The sequence below is a fragment of the Strix aluco genome, chromosome Z (genome assembly GCF_031877795.1).
Source record: "Strix aluco isolate bStrAlu1 chromosome Z, bStrAlu1.hap1, whole genome shotgun sequence".
NCBI classification, from domain to species: Eukaryota; Metazoa; Chordata; class Aves; order Strigiformes; family Strigidae; genus Strix; species Strix aluco.
Window position 1 is genome coordinate 85908045 of NC_133971.1, and position 22499 is coordinate 85930543.

The following is a 22499-nucleotide window of genomic DNA, read 5'->3' on the forward strand; positions in this document are numbered from 1 at the left end:
CACGCTTGGGCATCTGCCACTTTCTAGGCTGCAGGGAAGGGGATCCACTGGAGGTAAACACGGAGCATCCTGGTTGCTCTCCTGTGCTTCACCTTATGCTCAGCTGCCTGAAAAAAGGAGGCAGAGCAACACGTCGCTGCTCAAAGTCCCCTGGAAGAGGTTTCCCTGCAGAAGTGCCACCTTCCCCTGGCCCTATTTGTGCTCGGGATGATTCTCACTCTGGAGATGGGTGATCTGGGACCGTTACGGATAAGCAAGCCTGTGGGCCCTTTCTCCTCTCTGAGGTGGGCTCTCCATCTGTACATCACCCTATCCCTGGATGCACACTGTCACCACTGCAAGTGCACTGATGTCCCCATCTTTGCAGGGGATGAGACAGCCTGGCTATCCCCAGCCTCTACGGGGTGCTGCTGGCTTCGGGCCACATTCCCCATGATGTGGACCCTGGTGTCAAACCACACCCCAAGGACCAGTTGAGCTACCCATGTCCTGAAGCACATTGATGACCCACACTTCACGCACTTTGTGCCTTTTGCACCATTACATAGCATCCTGGCCCCACCAGCATGAAATCCCCACCCCAGAAATCCCCAGGTCCCCCCACAGCCACTGGCACATCTCACTGGAGCTCCCTGGTCCTTGTGGGCCAGAGCCATTACTGGAAACACCACTGAGAATGGTCCAAAGGCTGATGCCGAAGCTCCCCCATCCCTTCCAGCAGCTCCCCTTTCAGCACAATCTGATCCCCTTTAGCCATTTCCTAAGCTGTGTTCCAACTCTCATACTAATCCACATTTTCTCTGGTTTAACTCATAATTTCCCATGTGGCATCATAGCAAATACTTCACTGAAGTCAAGACAGATTACATCGACCACATTTCTGGGCTTAGGAAATCAGTTCCCTTATCAAAGAGAGCTATCACATTAATCTGGTGTGATATATCCCTGGCAAGTCCCCCTTGTATTTTTCTCCCATTTTCCATTTCTCTCCATGTCTTTAATTGCTCCCTCTTCCAAGCGTGCCCCGCGGCCCTGCTGTGCTGTGGGGTCAGGCTGTCTGATCAGGATTTTTCCTTCTCTCAAGCACAAGAGACACATTGCCTCTCCCCACAGCACTGGGTACCACCACTGACCTCTCAGTTGCTAATAAGCCTTGCTAATGAACAGGAGATGTCCTCACCTGGGGATGAGGTGCTCCCCAAGCCTTCAATGCGTGATTTTCTTTGAAGGTGCCTCCACGGCAGAGGACTGTCTCCAGATTTTATCCTCCATCCTCTCCCCCAGCCTGCACTGCCCTCGCTCTCAGTATCGCCACTCAGACCCAGTGGCGTTTATTCAGTATCGGGCTCTTCTGAGCTTACCTTTAATCTCCCCTGAAACCTGGCTGCAGAGCCAGCTCCACTCTTCTCTCCTCGTTTGCTCCATATTTATATGGCTAACCGCCCTTTTCATTTCCTCTGCAAGGGCTCACTCAGCTTGACTCCTGGCAGGTCTCCCTTTACCCCTGTGTTCACTGACCCCCATGATGGAGCTCACTTTGCTAACTGACACCCTTTCCCAGTCCTCCCAGCCCTTCTCCACTCCCTCCCCACATCCTTCCTGCAGCGTTCTCTGCCCAGGAGCGTCCCTGCCTCGCTTCAGGGGTACACTCCAGGTACCATCATTTATTTAATGAGATCCCCAGCACTTCTCTGCATGTGGCCCCCAGCCCCTCACTTGTACTGCTGTCATCTTTCTTGTTGCCCCAGTAAGAGGGGAAAATGCAGGCACAGGCCTGTTTTCATTTAACTTCCCATGCAATTGAAACGAAACGAGTCCAAGATCCCTCAAATCCCAGGTCTGGGCTCCTGGTGAGCTCAGCTGCAGCAGGGATGCTACCACAGGGCTATGCTGCAAAACCTCTGTGAGCCACCCATCTCCACCTCCATCACCATGCCCAGTTCCATCTCCATCCCCATCTCCATCCCCTCCTGGGATGCTCCTGAACCGGTGTAGCAGCCCACACACCTCCAGGGAATCAATCCTGTAGAGGCAGAAAAGTTGTGGGGGATGCAGGCAGGGGCTGGGGGTGGCAGTGCTGGGAAAAGAAACCTCGCAGAGAACATTAAATTAAAATCCAGGCAATTAAATTAATTACCACTAAAAGTGTCTCACCTGATTAGTTCCTTGCATACTTAATTGTGTTAACACTGGGCATTCACTTATTTATTTGTCACTCTCTCTCCCAGGGCTGGTGGCCCCTGCAGTGTCCAACTGGGCTCCTCAGCTGCCCGGTACTCAGGGGGGCTGTGAGCCTCCAGAAAATGGGAACACCGCAGTAATAGGAAACAGCAGGATTTGGGCTCTAACACTGAGCAATTCCCACGGGTCCCTGAGCGGATTGACAGGGATTACTATTAGCGAGGTGCTTAGCAGATGGAAGAGCCATTGCAAAGTCACAGCGATGCCACAGCTGCAGAGGAGGAGGCTCGAGACTGCAGCCCCCTCCCTGGTCCCCTCATTTCCTCCAGACCTGGGCTGCAGTCCCCTGTGCACTGGCATGGTCTGGGACCCCTCCCCAGATGGAATCTGGCTAACATGTGCCCAAGCAGAGGAGCTGCACAGCCTCCTCCTGCTGCTGCCTGCACTGCACCCAGCTCCTGCCTTCCCTGCCTCCGAACTACCCATGAACACCTCCTGACCCCGACAGCACGGTTGAGAGGCCCCTGACTCATCTCCCACTGTCTTTTTGTCTGCCATGCTCCCAGCCTCTATACCTACTCGCTGCCATACCCCCTGCTCTACGCTGGCTGCTCCCCGCTTGCCTGCTTCTCATATTGCCTTTCAGTTTCTTCCAGCACCCCTTCCCCTTGGCCCATGTGCCAGGATCCCTCCCAGCAGATCTCAAACCATGAATTGGACAACATGCAGCATCCCTGAGACTTGGATTTCTTCAGTCTGACCTACAGGTGCAGTGAGACCCTCCTGCCTGATTTGCAGGGCTTATGGTGGCCATGGCTGGTCCTCCTGTGACCCTCTGCCCCTGGACCACCATCTAGGATGGAAATGCCACCCTGGCTATGATGCAAGGTGAAGAAGGTGAGACAAGGAGCAGAGAAAAGCTCTGCTGTGTCCTCCAAACCTGGGAATGTATGGCTACCTACACAATGCATCCCCAGCTGGTGGGGCTTCCAGCTGGTGTCTCGCAGCATCCTCCGCAGCAGTTACCATTCCACAGACAGCTATGCTGGCTGGTGCCCCCAGACACCCACCACTGCCGGTTGCAGATGCCGTACTGTGAAACACACAGTTGCTATCAGCTGTACAAACACAGCAGCCCACCAAACACACAGCTGCTATCAGCTCTCAGCATCATGTGAAATATAGCACAACTCTTATCTCCCATGCTGAGACTTGCGAATCAGCGCATCTCGCACTTAAGATATGCAAAATGGTGGGAAACGTGCAGTTGCCTCCAATGTGCACAGAGGCTCCTGCAAACACAGAGCAACTGCCACCACCTTTTGGCTGCTCCTCTGAAACAACCATGTTGCTGTAACCCCAGCCAGGACTTCTTCCTGGCTGCAATCCCCTCTGACAGCTCAGCCCCAACTCTTTCCACCTGTGGACATGGTGGTCATGGCACCAAGCTAGATGGAGAAGCATCATCCCTTCCCAAATTATTCCTGGGGCATCATTTAATCTACTGGCTTTGATGCAAAGTGTGGGGCAGAATGATGATTTCAGCATCCTGCTGCTCGGATTAGTATGCCACGGGGAGCTCATATGGTGGGGTGAAGGAGGCTACCACATGCATGGAAAGCACAGGGGTTGGCATGGCAGGAGTGGACTGTGAGGGGTCAATATGGGAGCAGAGAGTGTGGCTCTGTCCCCCTCAATGTTGCATGCTAGGGTACTCACTTCCCACCCTCAGGTAGGTCTGGTATTTGAGGTGCCAGGAGGAGCCCTCGTAGCAGGAGTACTGGCCGCTCTGCGTCAGGTCGACTTTCTTCAGGATCAGGTAGGACCCATTCAGGTGGGACGCATCGATGTCAGTGCCATTGGCCGTCCAGGTCACGGCTGCATCCCAGTCCATGGAGCCACACTTCATGGTCACATCTGCGCCTACCCGCTCATATTGGATGTGGCTGTCTGTGGGGAGGAAGAGGAGAAAAACAGGTGAGTCAGAGACCCATGGGCATGGCTGCCTTGGAAATGGATCTTACCATCATATGCAGGAAGCAAGAGAAGGACTGGGGCATGGACTGACACTGCATTGATGGCCAGGGAAGCCCAAGTTCTCCTACTAGCCCTGATAATGATTTATTTTAACCTTAGACTAGAGTAGATCAGCTGGCAAAGACCACAGGATCAGGACTCAAGGACCACCTCCATCTCACAGGATGCTTTTCTCTGATCTTAACCTTGGAGGAGACATCTCAGGGCTGCATGTACGGCTCACCAGCCAAATGCCCCACAGCATGGCCAGATGCTCACCCCAGCAAGTCACTGCCACTCCTGTATCTACGTGACTTGTTGCAGGTTGAAAACCAAATGCATGCACCAGAAACTCCCAGCAGAGGGGTGACAGAGCCCCAGGACTTTTCACCGCTAAACCTGAGTTATTTACTAGTGAAGGTGGGAAGCAGGCAGCTGCCATTGCAATTCCCTGCCCAGGAAACCAGGTGGGAGGATTGCAACCTACCCATGCTGGGCTTTGGAAAGGGGCAGCTGCTTGCTGCATGCTATGCTGTTTGTCTCCCTGCCTGGCTTTTCTTCTCTCTCTACAATAACATGATGCCTTGCTGAGCTGCTTGATTTAGCATCTTGTGAGTGGGGCAATACAGCTCATTGGGCACCAGCTGCCTAATTGAATTTTCTCAGGTTTCTGGACAGGAGCTCGAGCTGACATTCATTAATGATCCTTAGCAATTGAATCTTTCCCATGTTGCTACACTGGCTGCGCTGAGTTGCGTGTGGCAAGGATAAAACTGCACACTTTGTGTGTGTTCATGACATGGGGTGTAGCAGGACAGGTGGATGAGCAGGGAATGAGGTTCCTTCAAGGCTTCACCAAGCCTTTGTGCACAGACAAGGGTGTTTCAGTTCTCAAAATACTCCTGGGTTTCAAAAACACATTTGACAAGGTGCCTTCCAAGGAAATCAAGCAGCCCTGACACACGAAGAAAGTCCTTGCAAGGATTTATAGCAGCTAAAGGTCAGCAGACCAAAGGTGAGAACAAGTGGTCACACATGGCAGCAGAAGACACCACCAGTGAAGTTCACAGAGATCAGAGCTGGATCAGAGCTGCCCAACACCATCGTAAGTCAAAGGGAAAAGGGGGTCGAGGCAGTGAGAGGAGACAGCGTGCTGCTGAGGCTGTCAGAGTAGCCAAATTACAGCTGGGTGCAAAAGTGTTGCAGAACATCATGGTACAGACCCACTAGACACTAACACTGTGTCAATAAATGCACAGGGATGTACACAGGGAAAATGAAGCCTTGTTTCCCCTATGCACTCATGGCACCAAATGAGCTGCAGCCTCCATAGAAAAATATCTTGGAGTCATCAGACTCACATCCCTGAAAACATCAGCTCAGTGGTGACCAAAAACACAAACCCAACTCCAAGAATTATTCAGAAAGGGATTGAGAACAAAATGGAAAGTGCTTTACCCTAAAAGCTGCACACAAATCTGTCCCCATGCCATTACAAGTACAGTTCAGCTGAAAACAGAGCAGAAAAAGGAAACAAGAACAGCAAAGGCTGGTAACAGTCCCTGCCTAAGGATGGCTTAGCAGACTTGATCCCTTCATCCGTAAAAGGACACAACTGAGTGGAGACGTGATAGACACCTAAGCAATGATGACTGACATGGAAAGGACAAATAGAAAAAGACCGCTTGCTCTTTCTCCTAATAAAATAAAGGGTAGCAAATGAAAAAAAAAAAAGCAAAAGAAAGTGCTTTTTCACACAAAGTGTGATTGAATTACAGAAACCCATGTCCATCAGATGCTGTGGATGTCAACATTTGGGGGAAAATTGTGATTAAATGAATCCATAGCAGAAGACACCACCCAGGGCAGTAAAACACTGAGCTCCTGGTAAGTCTGTTGAGGCTGCAGGCAGCTGATGGTAGGAAAGGATTGGAGAAGCATCCCCCATGCTTGTCCTGCTCTTTTCTCCCTCTCTAGACATCAGCTCCTGAGTGCTGTTGATAGGTGGGACCACATGGCATGATCCAGCCACTGGATGCCATGGGCATGTGTGAAAGCCTGAGCCCATCTGCAAAGGAGAGAGCCTCTGGGTGAGACTGGCCCTGGAAGAGTTCCTGGCAGGTCTGAGTCCTCCTGCAGATGGTCTGTCAGGACACCTACTTCTGACAGGGAAACAGCACCTTTGTGGATGCTATCCCTGCTGGGAAAGGGGGTGCTAAGAATAGATGGGGAAAAATTTGGTTGTAGTGAGTAAGATGCTGGTGAGATGCCTTAGGATCATCTCAGACACTAGCCAAGGGTGAGGACCTTTAAGAAACTGCTGATCAGACAAGTGTGTTCCAAGTATCTTAAAAAATCTTAGTGCAGAAAGAGGGGAGAACATGTAAGCTGAGGCATCTGTGTGAGGAGGGGCGGCTGGAATGGGCCCACATAAACAGGAAGATAGGCAGAAATGTGGAAGAAGATGGATGGGTGGACGGATGAATGAATGCATGTGATTGCAGACAGCTGGACAGCCTGCTGGCAGGGCACAGATGGGGTGGAGGGAATGTATGAACATGAAAGGATGGATGACTATGCAAGTAGATGGATGGACGGATAGATGGATGGATGGATGGATGGATGGATGGATGGATGGATGGATGGATGGATGGACAGATGACTAGGCAGATGGGTGGATGGATAGATACAGATAACAGAGCTAAGGAGTCCCAGTACCTTATTCAAATTCTCCTCTAATTTCTTCTACTACATAAGATAAAGACATTCTCTCTTCCCCTTTCCTGCTGGCTCACAAAAGACCATTGACTCTCCTGGCCTTACACTTGGGGATCTACTCAGCAGAGACACTGGAGACACCGCACCCCCACCAGCCTTGTGTGGAGAAAGGCTCAGTGCAGCAATGTACCCACAGATTTGCCTGCCTTGCCTGGCTCCCGCCTGCCTCGTGTGTAGCCCCAGGGAAGGTTTGAGAGTGAAGGAAAGCTGTGGGGTGCCCAGCTCTGCTTCTCAGGACTGTGGCTGAGAGCTTGTCTGTAGCTGGTAGCAGCAGGACTAAGCTGGGAAGGGGGAAAAGGCACCTTGAATTATTTCCTATTTGTCCTTAAACACAGTGCAAACATGTTGGCACTCATCCAGAAGGGCTGAGGGAGCCATTCCTGGAAGACAGGTCTTTGAAAGCAATGCTCCTTTCCAAGGCAATGATTTAAGACCCCTGACGAAGGAGAAACCCAAAGCACAGCTCTGGAGGAGGCGTTTCTCCCAGCCAGGATTGCTGAGGCTCTTACTGGAGCTGAACCAGGTCCCCTTGTCTCTCCTGCCCCATGCCAGGCACAGGAGTCCCACTCAACCACATAGCTGTGCAGATGCGTGGCAGCCCCTTTGGGAAGGGGCACCATGGTGACATCCCCCCCCCACGCCCTCCCCCGTGCTGGAGCAGCCCTGTCTTGTGCTGCAGACACCAGTTCTGCTTTACAATGGGGATGGGCAAGGGTGACCAGAGCTTTTACTGGGAGTCTTCAACTCCCACAGGCTGAGTATAGGCAAGACTGCACCCCCCAGCCCACACTGAGCCTCACACCTCCCTCAAGTAAGGAGGGGAGGGAGGGAGGTCTGTCTATCCCTCCTGGTCATCACACCTCTGGTAACACATGGATCAATGACCAAGACGGTGCCTGTGTTGCAGGGCCAGCCCCGCTGGGTGGACATCGACTGGTGGCATGGGCAGAAGGAGGGCTAACAGGCAGGGGCTGCAGCTCAGGAGGTTCGAGCTAGACATGGACGAATATTTACTCTCCAGGGGGGTGGTGTGGCCCTGGAACAGGTATCCACAGAGAGGAGGATTTCCATCCTCGGAGGTTGTCAGGGCTCTGTTGTCAAAGCCATGGCTGATCTGGTCTACTGTTGAGGATAGTCCCTTTCTGAGTGGAAGGAACACTAGACTAGACACTTCCAGAGACCCCTTTCCACCAGCACTGCTGTGGTCATTGGCTAGAATTGATATTTAGAGATGCTGCCTTGTCCCTAGACCACCCTGCTCCTCCAAAGTACGCCACTTTTTGGGTTGGCTGATAGCACAAGGGTGAAGCACACATGATGGAGAGGTTGTGATGCTGCACCCCAACTAGCAACATGCCTCTGAGCATCCAACCCAATGAAGGACCACATCCTCTGCCACAGCACAGCATGCCAGTCAGGGACAGCATGGCTTATGACATAAAGTCCCAGAATTGGAAAGGAGCCGTGGTGATGCATAATGGGGACAGAAATTACAGCTTTACCCACAGCCCTGCAAAGCTGCAGTGGAGAGAAGACGGGAGCCACCTGTGGGACAGACATGCACAGCTCCCAGCAGTGGACCTGGGGCAGCTCAGTGAAACAAGTTGCAAGCTGCTTTGCTGTCCTCCTAGTGATGACAACTGACAACTTGATGGTGCAATCTGTGCAACTGCAACACAATGGGGACCAACAGTCCAGTACAGAGACATGGAGGGAAGATGAGACAAAGCAGCTGAGATGTGGACCCCATTGGGAATGTGTTTGATGCTTCCCAAAGCCATCCTGCTCAGCTGGAGCTCCTCAATAGAAATATCATCTTCATTCTCCTTCTTAACAAATCTTGATCTGCATCAAGACTGCGAGGGCAGCAACACAGGGAAATCCTGCAAACCCAAGGGCTGCCCTGGCATGTGCCATGCTGGGAAGGAGTAAAACTCCTCTTGGGACCCTCCATCTGCACTGGCTGCTCTCCCTCTGTTCCTGCCAAGGCTCCCACTCTGCCAGCATGGGCAGCTGCCAGGGCAAGTGTGCCGCTGGACACTGCTCTATGCAGCATGCATGGAGCTGTGCCACTGATGTGGCTCCAGAGGTTCATGCCCAGATGCCTGAGGGGTCTTTTGAACAGTGAGCAGAGGAAGTAGACAAGATGGTTTGCATTCCCGGTGCTGGTGGTCACCGCAGCCCCTCAATAGGGCTCTTTGTGCCAGGGCCTGTTGCAAGCCAACCTCCAGCACGCACACGTGGGGGCCAAAACTGCCCTCACTGTCACAGTGATTTTCAGGCAGACTGGGCCAACTGTTCCTCTGGAGCCCTCTGCCCAAATGCACCATGGGGTTGTGGCTGGTGTAAGCAGAGAGTGAGCAAAAGGAAGGCACTACAGCATTTTTGGGCACAGATACAAGCACTCTTCTCCTCTGCAGGATACACAGCCTCTGGCTCTGTCCCTCTTTTGCAGACAGGGAAACTGAGGCAGCAAGAAAGGCCATGTCCCCACTTCCCCCAACAACATGGAACACTTCTGCAGCAGGATGGAGTATGTGCCTTTGGACAGAGAGGCCTTCACATCACCCTGTTAGCCTTTGTACCTCCCTCTGACAGCTAAGCAACTAGCCACAAATAATTACCTCAGCAACTAATTAACTCTGTGTATGTATTCATAAATTACACAATTAAGATTTACACAGTGCCAGAGCTATTCCGGAGCTTTTCAAGCAGATAAACTGGTGAGGTCTCATTTCCTGCAGCTTCCTGTGGTAAATGAGATGAATAAGCTCACAGGAGATGAGCGGGGAACCCCAGAGGGTGGAGAGGGCAAGACGAAGGAGAGGTGGCCTGACCATCTCCCTTCTGGATGGGGCAGATTCCTGGCCTTCTCCAGCTATTGGACAGAGCAGTGGCACAACCCTGTGGCTTCTTTCTTGCTCCAGCTCCCATGTTCACTGGCCTGAGCAGCACCAACCGTGTCCAAGGGATGCCGTTGGCTCTGCTCCCATCTGCAGCTTCACAGCCCTGATGTCTGCCCTTCTGAGATGAAACAGTATCTGGCACTGGAGTGGGTTTCCTGACACCATCCTCCCAAAGCACACTTCTTCCTTGATCTCCTCACATCTACTCCCTCTGGTGCCACTTGGTCTTTGCACAGCTTTTGTTGCCAGCAGAAACCTTTCCTTCAAGGAGAAGGAATTTCATGCTTAAGGAGGCAGTTCTTCCATGAGTGATTTAAAAGTAGATACATCTTTGTAAGGAAACAGGCGTAATTAAGTGTCATCGATGTAGCCAAAGATATGGACTGTTCCAAGTTAATTTTGTCCATTAATGAAGAACTGCAGCAAGCAGAGCCCAGGTTTGTTTGCTCTACTTTGGTAAATCCCTGGAGTCAGCAGCTTTGCTCTCTTGACAAGAAAAAATAATTAGCAAGAAACTTTAATTAAGAGATAACAGATGGGTGCCAAAGGACTTGTACTCAATCACTCCACGATAGCCTGGAAACAGACCTTGTTTTACTTCATGGGTGTTGTAAAGGAGGCGCTTTCCCCCTCCACCATGCTTGGCTCAGGCCAAGCTCCAGGGCAGGAGAGACTCTTCTCTTGGCCTGGATGTGACCACAAAATGTCCTCCTGTGAGGGCTGGCAAAGCCCTGTTGCTCCCAAAGCAGCTCTCCTCCAGCTTTGCAGCAGCCTTACCTCCCACCACTGCTCTGCAGCTGAGTGCACCTCCCTCTGCAGCTACATCCCAAACCCAGCTGGGGATGTCCATCACAGGGTGAAAAGGGCCTTTGTGGCCCTTCTAGCCACTCGGTTGCAAGAGGCTGATGTTTGTTCCATGAAGAAGTTATCTTCCTGTCCAGCAATGGGGAGGTGTGATGCCTGCTCTGCTACCAGCTTGGCATGCCATCCCTGGGACTGAGCTCCAGGTGGCACAGTTGGGATGATGGCACCGTCAGGATGGTGGCACTTGTATGGCTTGTGCATGGGGGCCAACAAGGCTATGCAGTGGCAGGGCATAAGCACCCTCCTGGGGAGAAAACGCAGTGCTAAACCCAGTGGGAAACCACAGAACAGAGACCCACTGCTGGAAGCAGAAACAACACAAACTCACAGCAGAAGCAAGGGCCAAGTCCTTGCTGCAGCACTGGCTCAGCCCCAAGGGATGCGGCAGCTCCCCCGTGCCTTGTGGGCTGCGGTCCCACGCTGAGGTCTGGCTGGGAGACATGGTAGCACGATGGGGGAAGCTGCCTTAGCAGACAAGTAACTTTAGCATCATTTTGCTGCTTGTATCACATCACTAGACTAGCTGAGCCAACAGCTTTGGCCCTGTCTGAGTGGGTTCTCACCAGGGCAGAGTGTGCACTCCCTGTGCCAGGACAGAACTGCTATGTCCGTGTCTCGTCTTGGTCTTGGTGCCTTTTCAGCAGCCCCATGTTGGGACAAAGCCTCTCGCGGCAATTTAGACCTGCCAAATCACATCAGCCTGAAGCATCATGCTGGCAGTGCTCCTTGCTGCAAGTCAAAAGGGCTCCATGTCAGAGGCAGCCTTGTTTCCCCACATGCCATCACATTCAGCTCTTGTTGGGCGTAGCAGGGGACAGCAAACCTGGGAACAGCCACCAAGTCCATCCTGCACTGGTAGAGGCAGGAGTCTCCAGCCATGCATGGGTAGGAGACCCCAAAGAAGCTAGCCTTTCCCATGGCTTCAGGGTAGGACTGAGCTCTGCCAGAAGGTGCTAATGCTGGTGCGTACCCATCTGCAATGGTCACATACCTCTAGCGCTGATGATCTTGTGTTGCCATAGGCAGGACCAGGAGAAGATGAACCTCTGCTGCTACTTCTGCTTTTCTGCTCAGCTGCTCTGCAGAGAGGTCTGGATGCTGTTGGCCTGGTGCTCTTGACTTTTTCTTCCCAGGAGACTTTGCTCTTGCATCCCAGGGGGGGACCTGAGCTCATGTGTTGATCTGTTTTCCAGCAGAAGGTCTTGGTAAAACCTTCACTTGGATGTCTTAGCTGTTCTGGTCCAAAAATGTCTGTGTGTCCTGGGACTCCAAGTGCTCTCCTTGCTGGGACAGGCAGAGCTATGACACCATTTTCATCCTAAGGCAAAGGGAAGGCTGGATGGGACCTTGCCCACTTGGCTTCCTTGCAAAGTCAACTTGAGACGTCTCGTTACAAGGAAGAGCATTTGCTGGGTGAAGCAGCAACTCCTCCAATCTCTACATCTATATCATAGCTCCCCAGCATATGGGGCAGTATGATATGGAGGGGTAAGAGGTTGGAGGACCAGAGGATGATGAATGGCACTAAAGGGAACCAGCACACAGCAGAAAGATCCTACCAATATCCTCCAAATGGGGCTCACTTGAGCCTTTCCTCTTCACTGCCAGGTAGCTGGTGTTAGCACTGCAAATGAATTAAAGGCTTGTTTTCTGGTCCTGCTTTTTCATGCAGACAGGACAAATAACTCTAGGCCACAAAAGAGTGCTTAGATCAGGCTTTTCAATGCCATTTAAAGGGAAATCAATACAATTCAGAATTAGGTGCCCAAATCACAGCTGTAAACACAAGAAAAGCTCATTGTGGTCCAGCAACAGCACAAAGACGCCTGTATTTACCAAGCTTTGGGGAGGGGGTCAGAGCCGGATAGAGACATTAGGGGACCTCGCACCCTGCTGACCGCAACCTGCCTCTTAAGCCCGGTGCACAGCATACACTCCTCCATTGCTGTCTGCCAATGCCCACGTGCCCGCCCTCAAATAACAGCCTTCCTCTGCACAAATACACTGGGGGCGACCGCTATTTGTTCACATAAAAACCCGGCTCCCGCTTCACCCCACTCATGGCTGTGGATTAGCATCAGGCATTGTGCAATATTTTTTTATTAGCACAGAATTATGGAAGTCAGAGGCGTAAAAGACCTGTTGGGTCCCACTCAGTCCATCCTCCTTCTGCCAAGACAGTATTGGTCCCTGCAGCATATTTACTATTTCTCCGGTCTAATTTTACATACTGTACAATCTGTGCAGTGCCAAGTTACGATCCCTGTGTGAGAAGCAGAGCTCTCAATTTCCAGGCTCTTGGGTGTGTAAAATCACAACCGCGATGTTAAATTAACTTTTTTTTCCCTTGCATTTAATCATTTAATAGCTCTAAAATTCAGCCCCTCAGGCTCTTTCTGTCTGTCTGTTGGCTTGGGTTTTGCCTGCTGTAGGCCAGTGGCTTGTCGCTTACAGATGTAACGCTCACACCCCTGGGTGGATCGGCAGCAGCTGGGCTTGAAGCTGGGACCGCTGCAACTTAACACATGAACTTCTGCGGCCTGAGGATGGAAAAACTCCTCTGCTTTCTTAACCACAGGTACAGAAGGTTCACCTTCCTCCTTATGGCCCAGACACAGGGTACACAGCACATAGGGCTAGGACTCAAAGGCATCACCCAGGCTAGATTTAGAAATCAAAGCAGGGGTGCAACCTGTAGCACCAAGACATGGGCGTGCCCCTGTAGGGCAGCACCAAAGTATTGTCAGTGATGCCCATGAACTCCCAGCAGAAACACCAATACTTTTTGCTTACATCCACTGGAGGTTATGTCCCAGGACTCGTTTCTTCCCAAGAGAGGGATTTCTTCCCCCTGCATCAACACCAAGACTTTTCTTTGTGCACGTGGCTATGGGATAGCAGAGGAACTGAGCTGCTGACAGGGCAGCACTATGAACAGAGGGTGGGAAGAATAGATGCTAATAAAATGGGAAGCATTTTCGCAAGTCTTTTTTTTTTTTTGGACTCAGTCACCATCATTCACTTCTCCAAGCAACACTTGCAATTCTGGAGCCTGGTGATGATTTCAAAGCAGTATTAATAATAAGGCAACCATCTACTCTGCCCATCAGGGGTTGTATTAACAATTAAACCAAGGCCTCAGGATTTGCCTTGGTTATAACGAGATATTACATTTTCATTTCATGCTTTTCACTCCGAAGGATCCTCGAGCAAAGCCAAGCCTGGAAACAATCACTGGCGCGTGCTGAGTCGTGGCACAGCTGCAGAGCTACAGCCCGACAGTCACACAGAGCATCTGCTGGGTGCAAGCACCTCTCGGGTGAAAGAGGGCAACATATCAGACCCATGGCACAGGGGAAAGAGCATCATTTCCACTAGAGACATCAAAAAAAATCCCTGAGTGTAGCTAAATGAGCATTACAGACCATGACAGGACACCAGGACAGAGCTCCTGGATCTCGAGCAGAGCTTGGAAGCAGGCTCCACACTGGGGCTGAATGTGGCTGTCTCTGGTTATGGGCTGGAAGGTTTAGCTGAGCCACAGATGATCGACTGCAGGATTGTGGTCCCCAAATGGTTTCTGAGCTCCTCACAGGGCTCAGCACTATTTGAGAGCTACCTGAGTATTTGCAACTTATTCTACAGTCAAAGAGCTATTGGGGGTGGCACAACCTTTTGCAGATGTCTCTGGGCAGGTAGGACAGACAGGGTCTTCTGTGCACTAAGTGGATGATCCCTACAGTGAGATGTATGTCTATGAGACAGCAGGAGACTGAAAGCACATTGTTTTGGGGGCATATACACAGAGGCTTTGTATCCCTTCTTCTGCAGATGCACAGAGATGCAAAGCACAAGGCCAAAGCTGACAAGAGATCATACCACCTCTGAAAAGAAAGCCTTAAAATGAGGACAGTAAGCTAGGAGCTTTCAGCTGTGTTTCCCATTTCCAGCTGCTTTCAGAGAAGGGTGCAGGCAACTCCTCAGAGGGTCCACGCAACTCCCTGGAGGGTCGTAAATTAAGCCAGCCCCTGCCTGGTCCTGCTCCCTTGTTGGTGCCCCGACCACCGGTGTCCAGCACCCTTTCCAAAACCTCTGAAGAAGATGCTCTTCATTAAGCAGCTGAGCACTTCCAAGCAGCTCCCACTGGCCAGCTGGTGGCAGAGGCCCCGGGTTCACCATGCAGAGCCTGAAACAACTGCACCATAATTTCTATTAAATGTTAGCTGCCTCTCCATTTCTGGAAACACCTCCCCCTCCACAGAGCCTTCCCTGCTTGTCTACCCATCATTATTCCCTCTCCGTACCACTTTTATTGCCATCCCTCTGACTAAACTCTCAAAGGCAGAGAGCAGCGCTGCTTTTGGGCTCTGTGAAATGGGAGCTCAGCCTGCCTTTGAGAGCATCTCCTAACCTCCAATTACTGATGCTGCTGTTTCAGAGAGCCATCAAGTTGGTGGTTGTTTTTTTCTCTTCCCTGTGTTGGGGATGATGAGCAAATGTTAGTTCAGGAGCAGACACTCATTCAGCGTGATTTGAACTAATTGCCCATTATTTCCTAAATTTCAACACTTAAAAGCTTCGAATGTCTTATTGCAAAACAACAGCTAAAAGGCCAGTTATGTTCATTGACTGAAATACAAATAAACGTGCCCAGCTCTCTAGAGAGGTCTTGGGTTTGAAGTAGAAGATTTTAGGGAAGCGTATTTTCTGAAAGTAAGATTATACAGAAGCTCATCGTGTCTAGAGCTCCAGCTATCTGAAGGCGCTATTGAATTACAACTATTATTAGCACAAGAGATACTTGAATTCTGGAATTTCTGTAAAACGTTTTGAATTCAGGTTCTGAAGCATTTAAAGGACTTGAGAAAATATCTTTGGCTCCAAGTCAGCAAAGCACTTAGGCAAGCCCTTAACTTTCAGCATGTGTTTAAGTACCCTGCTGACTTGGGGCTTTTAACCCTGGCAAAAAGAAAGCAAAGAGGAAAGAAAAGCCAAACAAAAAGTTCTGGTGTGTGTGGAAATCTTCAGGCAAGCCGAAATAATACGGGAATCTCCTCTGGAAAGTCAGAAAACAAAAAATAATAGTGACTTGCTTTAAAATTAAATGCTAGAGGAAGCCTGCAGAGGGGAGAAAGACTCCCAGAACAAATGGAGTATTTCAATGTAGCCTAATGCCGGCTTTGCTCTCCTGCCTCTTCAGCATGCTGAAATTATTTATTGCCCAAAAAAACCCAAACCATACCCAAAACCTGCTTCCCCCTCCCACTTCCAGACTAAGCGTGATGGGAGAGAGAAAAATCTTGGCTTTGGCAGGGAAAAACATCTCTGAAATGAATCGGCTGTGAGAGGCTGTCTCCATCAGGAGGGAGGAAGAGGAGAAGGATGAAGGAGTGAATGGTAGTAAGGAGGAGGGGGAAATTGCCCACAGGCAGGAGCCTGCGAACAACCGCACATGCTGCCTTCAGGAGGGGGAATATGAGAAAGTCCTTAAGGAGAGAAAATAAGTGCAAATCTATGCACACACGCATGGGAAGCAGCTACAGGCAGCAAGCGGCTCTTCCCCTACCTCCAGCTTGAGGCCATGAATAGAAAACAAACTGAAGCAGAGCAAAACCAGGATGCTCTGCAGCCCACCCAGGGAGAGCGACTGCCAGCCCATGGGAGATGGCGACGGGGAGAGCGGCCACCTGCACAGGGACAAGCGAGAGGAGATGTTCTGGCTCCTTGGGCTCCGGCACTCACAGCCCCCTGTGGCTCTGGCACGGTCAGAACAAGCTCAGGATGCCATGAAGTTGGAAAATGCTGCTCTAGCCCCATCAGGGCAAAAGTCCAAACTTCCAAAAATTCTTCATTAAAGATTAAAACAAAGAGGGGGGGGGGGGGGGGGGGGAGGGGGGCAAAGTTCTTTCCTTCAGAAGGAAACGAAAGGGTTTCATGTCTTTTAGATTTTTTTCAAAACCTCTCCACTGTGTTGTACAAAGGGCTTTGCAACCTTTTTCTTCTTATGGGGAAGGGGGTGTCAATTCAAAGTGAAGAACCTAAGCATTCCTGAAAAATAGCAAAAAGACAAACTACACCCCTTCAGCCTGCTCAAAGTTGTTTTTTTTTCTTTCCACCGACAGAGAAATATGATTTTGTAAAACATTCAGATGTTGATGGGACTTCATTTTCCAATGGAAAATGGCTCTCCTGAGGATTTTTCCCATCAATTTCTCACGGATTGGCAGGAAGCACTTCTCAACAGAGATGCCCCTCACGGGAAGCACAGGGTCCCAGCGCAGGGGATGGAGGCAGCTTTTCCCCAGCACTCATGCTGCCGCACTGCCTGCAGCCCCCCAGGGATGGGCACCCTGTCACCCACTGCTCTGCGCCAGCACTCAGCAAGATGCAACCATAACGAGTTGACAACTCAAACAGATGAGACAAATGAGGAGAGCATCATTCTCCCCATCTTACAGATGGATCTGAAGTCCCCAGAGGAGATTAAATGACTGGCCCAAGCGTGTGCAAGTTGTTTGCATCAGAGCTAGGCTCTGATTTTCCTCTTCCCCTGTGATCCTATGGCACCTGGTACATCGATGCCAGGGTTTGGTTGGGCTCTCCTGACCCTGCTGAAATACAAATACCCAAAGCACAGAATTCATTTGAGCTGCTGTCTTTTTATCCATCTTGAACTCCTGGTACTTCCCTTGAGATGCCAGCACTCGGGTGCTGCAGTGGTGGCTTATGGGGATATGAGACGGTGGCTGTATTGTACAGTGATGACTCCTCCTGAAGTAGCAAAGCAAAGAGCCTTCCATAAATACTGGTTACACTAAAAAACTCCTTAGGGCTAAGTAAGTTAAGAAAAATGGCCCAAACTCACTGGAGGAAGGAAAATACAATTAAATCAACTAACAGCTCATATCCACTAATCCCTTCTGCTACTGGGCCTGACTCAAATGTCTCTGCCTGCTGACACCCACCTCCCAGTCCTCTTCCAGCCCTGGCACTGCCTTTCCCAGCACCCTGGCAAGGCAGCTGTGCATGTGTGTTGCGTGTGAGAGAAAGCCCACCAGAGCCGGGGCTGCCAGCACACAGTCACAGCCCGAATGGGACCTGCTGGCAATGGGTTGTGCAAGGACAAATTCAGGAGATGCTCGCCCAGGCCACAGCATGAATTAAAGACATTCAACGTTCGCGGGAGAGTTCAATATGTACCAGGCTAGGAGACACATTTGCAACATCATACAACATGTTAAAAAAGCTGTGACATGCTCTTGGCTCTCGCTGTGTGGTCTTCACTCTGGAGCTGTGATTTAGGGCAGGATGAAGAATGTAATGGGATTAAATCTGCCTACCTAAATCCTGAAATTTTCCTTCTGGGTTTATATCCCAAAGTCCTACTCATAGATCAATAGAAGGATGCCCAAGGCCATCTCTTGGAGCTGCCAAGATCAAAATTGCAAAAATATGGAGAAAGAAGTACGTCACAGATACAAAAGCCCATGGACTCACAGAGCTCAGTGGAAAAGACTTGCCCAGATTATGGAGGGAGATGGACAACTTCACATGGAGGGAAGGTTCACCAACACTGAGAAAGGCTGACCACTGGGTATATCTTGCTCAGATAGGGTAGACACCTCCATTCTCAAATGACTGACCCAACCCCCAACCTCCTCTGAATTTCTTGGGAGCAAGGCACATCCCACTTCCTAAACAGCACTTCTTGGTGTCCAAGGGTTGCAAGGGTGCTGCTGCACTTGGATGGGGGAGCTGGGAGCAAAGGGAGCACATGGAGGTCCCATGCTTCGACACCTGAATCTCCTGGTGGGCTGATGGACCCCATGCTGACCCTGCTGCCATGCAGGAGATGTGAGCAGCACCTTCGCTAAGGCTAAGTCAAGATAAGACAATGCCAAGAATCAGAAAAAAAAATAAGGAAAAAAACCCCCAACCCTGCATAAATGTATAAACAAATGTTGCTTCTAAAATGACAGCTTCCAAAGTCTCATGTCACTACTATTCCTTCAGGATTTTCCTGTCTCCCATGCTGCCAATGCAGCAGCTATGTAACTTTTGAAGAGCACCTACAGGCAGCGTGAAAATGGCTGGAGTGATTATATTGCAATGCTTCACTGCTTCCCTGAGCTGCAGCTCCCTCCTCCACTGTTGGAAGTGAAGTATGATCAATGCTAATTAATTAAGGGCCAGAACGTGTCAACCATGGTCACACCGAGTTCACTAGTGTTTCTTGAATATTCAAGGCTCACTCTCCATAAAAGTGAGGATCAGTCTACAGCAACCTGGGTTGAAAACAACAGAAACTCTCTTTGCAAACTGGGAGGGATGGATGGATATGTCTGTCTCAGGGCCGAGAGCCAGAGGAGTTGCATGAGCAGAGGGAGACCCAGTGTGCCACAGCTGTAAATCAGCAGAGTGCCTTTGACTTGATGGGAAAAGCAGTAAGGCAGCCTGCAGGCATCCCTAAAGGCTCTCAACCAACAGAAACCATGGAGCTGGCAGAGCTATTACACCTGACCAAGACCAAGAGGAGGATGCTTGCAATGAGTCCAGCAAGAGAGCACAAGCATCCTGCAAGACCAGGGAGGAGCAACACCCTTCCTCTTAGCACCCAAAGGACTGTGCCCTACAATGCTGGGATAGGGTAAGGCAAGGACTGGGTATTATTGGGCAAAGCTGGGGAGGGTCTTCAAGCACAAAGGAGGCAGAGAAGAGTCCCAGTAAAGTGACTTCCAAGTGGAGCACCAGTGGGAATGGAGCTGCAGCTCACTAGCAAGTGAGCTTGTGGCCATTGGCAATGGTCATGGTTCCTCCCCCTGGCAAGGGGCTTATGTGATGCTCTGAGAGCTAGGAGGCACCAGTGCGGACCCAAACTCCTGAGCTGCCCTTCCTCTACGCCGCACAGCAGGGATCCCCACCCAAAGGAAGAAAAGACAAACTGAAGGCACTGTGCTTCCCACTACAAAGGTAAAACTAATTAAGTCTGCTGAGCATAGGAACTTGGATGTGATCACCAGCCAGGTGCCTTGCTGCATCCCAGGTAATGCTACATCCTCTCCCAACAGCAGGAGTCCTGCAGAGCTCAGCAGCCCCTTCCCACTCCAAATAATTCGATTTTCATGCTTTGCTCCAAGCCTTTCCAGTTGCCCCAGCAGCTGGCACAGGTTGTGGCAGGTCTCCAGGCTTCCAGTTATGGCCAGACATGGAGACTGGTGAAATTGCAGGGTGAGAAGCAGACAGACAGACTTTAGCTTCTGGATTTAATGCACTCTCACTCCCGTGTGCCTCAGTTTCTCACTTGCACAGCATGCTGTCAGCTGGAGCAACCACACAGCAGTGCAGGCAAGCCGCAGACGCAGACCTGCCAAGGCTTGTGGCTTGGCTGGAGTCAAGAGGCTCTCTGTGACTCATCCTACATCTCAAGTTCACGGCTATGGCTGGAGACGCCCCTCGGGAGCGCTCTAGGCTCGCCTTACTGTTCTCCTGGGAGACAGTCTGCGCATAAACAATGCGGATGGTGAGCAGAGGTCGCCAGCCTAGTTGGAGAAGATCTGCACTGGGACAGATGCATAGACATGAGGCTACCAGGACAAGCCCCCAACAGTGGCCTGCTGTGCATACAGTCTGCACCATGCAGGTTTGTGTTGTGAGCTGCTGTCGTGAGCCAGCCTTCCTGCCACTCACAACAGGATGGGACCCTGATCCCCCTCTGTAGCTCTGTTACCTCTGTGAGCGATGCTCAGCAACCTCCTTGGCTTTATTTCAGTTTGGATCTTGGAGGCAGCAGATGCAGCCCCCTGCAAGCAGCACAGACCGGCAGAGTACAGAGAGGACCTCTCTCCAGAGAGCAGAAGTGCACTTAGGCATAACAAAACATCCATTCCCCACCAGCTCTTCACCAGCAGAGCTGTGTTATCCAGCAGCGCGCCCAACGCCTGGACATCAGAAATACATGCACACACATGCACACCTCATTACACCTTAGCAAATTCAGCAGGAATCAAGCAAGACACGCTACATGCTGCAGCTCTGCTTTAGCTTGTGAATCCCAGTCAGCATCTCAGTGTGATGGTGCTGTCTCTCTTCTGCCTACCAAGCACACAGATCTTAGCTGGCAGAAGTCATCCAGGCTTCCAGCCTTGCAGGTCAGTGTTTTTCAGCATTGGCTCTGCAGACCTCTGGCTGCTTTGCAACACTCCAGAATAGATAACTAAGAAGAGCCTGGCTACTGGCAGATGGCTTAAATCTGCTAACACAGATCTGCACTGGGGGAAACACTTCAGGCTTTGCAAGCTAAAACAGCTAGGAAGGTCAAGTGTGTTGAACCTGGGATGAAGGGCAGTGCATGGCTCTGCCAGCTGTGTGCACCCTGTGGCAAGGCTCTGCCCCATCCACAGGGAATTTTGCACCAGGAGGTAGATGTGTCTTGCAAGGGACTCACCCTGCACACAGGTGCATGCAACTGCAGAAGGAAAAGTTGTCTCCTGAGTGGAAACAGTCTGTTTTACCTCCATGCTGTGAATCACATACACAAAGCCCCTTCCCCAACACCAGCCTCCCCAGTATGGCTCTAAGCAAAGGAAGGAGGTGCAATGAGGCTCCAGGCTCCTCAGCTCCAATTAGTGCCTGGTGGCAGCTAAGCCTAAATAACAATCTTTCCCAGCAAATCCTACACCAAGAGATCAATGGTCCATACACTGGACTAATACTACTGTAACCCCTCCTGTCTCCACCACTGTCGATTGCTTTGTGGTTTCACTTCACTTCTCTGCCTGATTGGCCTTCCTGGAACACTCATTACAAGGTGACACACATCCCTTCTCCCCCTCTGTAACAAGCCTGCCACAGCCCCTCCTCAATCCTTCTTCTCCTCTTCCTTTTAATATGCCACAATTATATTGGCTTCTCTGCATGGATCCACTCCATTTAGTGCTGCCCAAGACTGCTTATCCTGAAAGATGTTCTTTTCCTCCACAGGACACACTGCACGTCTTGCAAGTTGTTCTTCTGTTTATCTTTTACGCTCCAGCATCTCCCACCTGGATTAGGAATCTGGGTGTTAGGTATCTCCCTTTGCACAGAAGCACAGCATCTGCCCAGAGAAATTACACCCCCCACCCCACCCCCTAAAAAAAAAACCCAAACCCAACCCTTTGATAATAAAGGGTTTGTGCATGTCATGTCCCAGCATCTGCTCTCCTGAGTATGCTTCATGGTTCCTTTGCCGTGTTCCCACCCTAGCAAAATCCTCTCCCCAGGAAGCAGAGATGATGATGTCTAGGCTCAGTGTCTTGCTGTGTCTGTGCTCCCATTATCCAGGGCTTTGCTTGCTCACAGAAGTGTCACAGGTGACCTGAAGACAGCAGCGAGTGACTCACTGCATGCCCAACACTACTGATGGATGTGCAGGACCTGAACATCTCAGCCCCAGCCCTGCCTGCCCTTTTGGTCCCGGGGTCTGACACACACAGCTCTTCTGACACGCTCCAGGGATGATTTGTAGCACCCTCTGCTAAGGTCATGGGCTCCTGCAAATGGTGCCCAGAGCTGCTCCCAGAGCTGCAGCACTTTGATCTTTCAGCCTGACCGGAGATTGTCTTTGCAGTCCCAGGGCAGTCTCCGATCCAGGACTTCAGACACTGGAAACGCTTCAAAAGGGATAAATAATGAGTGGCACCTTCACTCCAAGTTCAGTTGTGCATGAATCTCTGAACAGGCTGGTGGGGATGAGGCTGCTTTGGAAATGTGAGA

The 22499-nt window shown here is 50.9% G+C and overlaps 1 protein-coding gene across 10 annotated transcripts in view; it reads right to left on the reverse strand.

Annotated features, from left to right (window-relative positions):
* Nucleotides 1-22499, reverse strand: part of CNTFR (ciliary neurotrophic factor receptor) — a 209881-nt gene that overhangs the window by 56288 nt on the left and 131094 nt on the right. For all 10 annotated transcript variants that reach the window (XM_074813720.1, XM_074813718.1, XM_074813719.1 and 7 more), the window contains one exon: nucleotides 3901-4131. In XM_074813720.1, the coding sequence (XP_074669821.1) occupies nucleotides 3901-4131 (231 nt within the window). The remainder of the gene's footprint in view (nucleotides 1-3900; nucleotides 4132-22499) is intronic.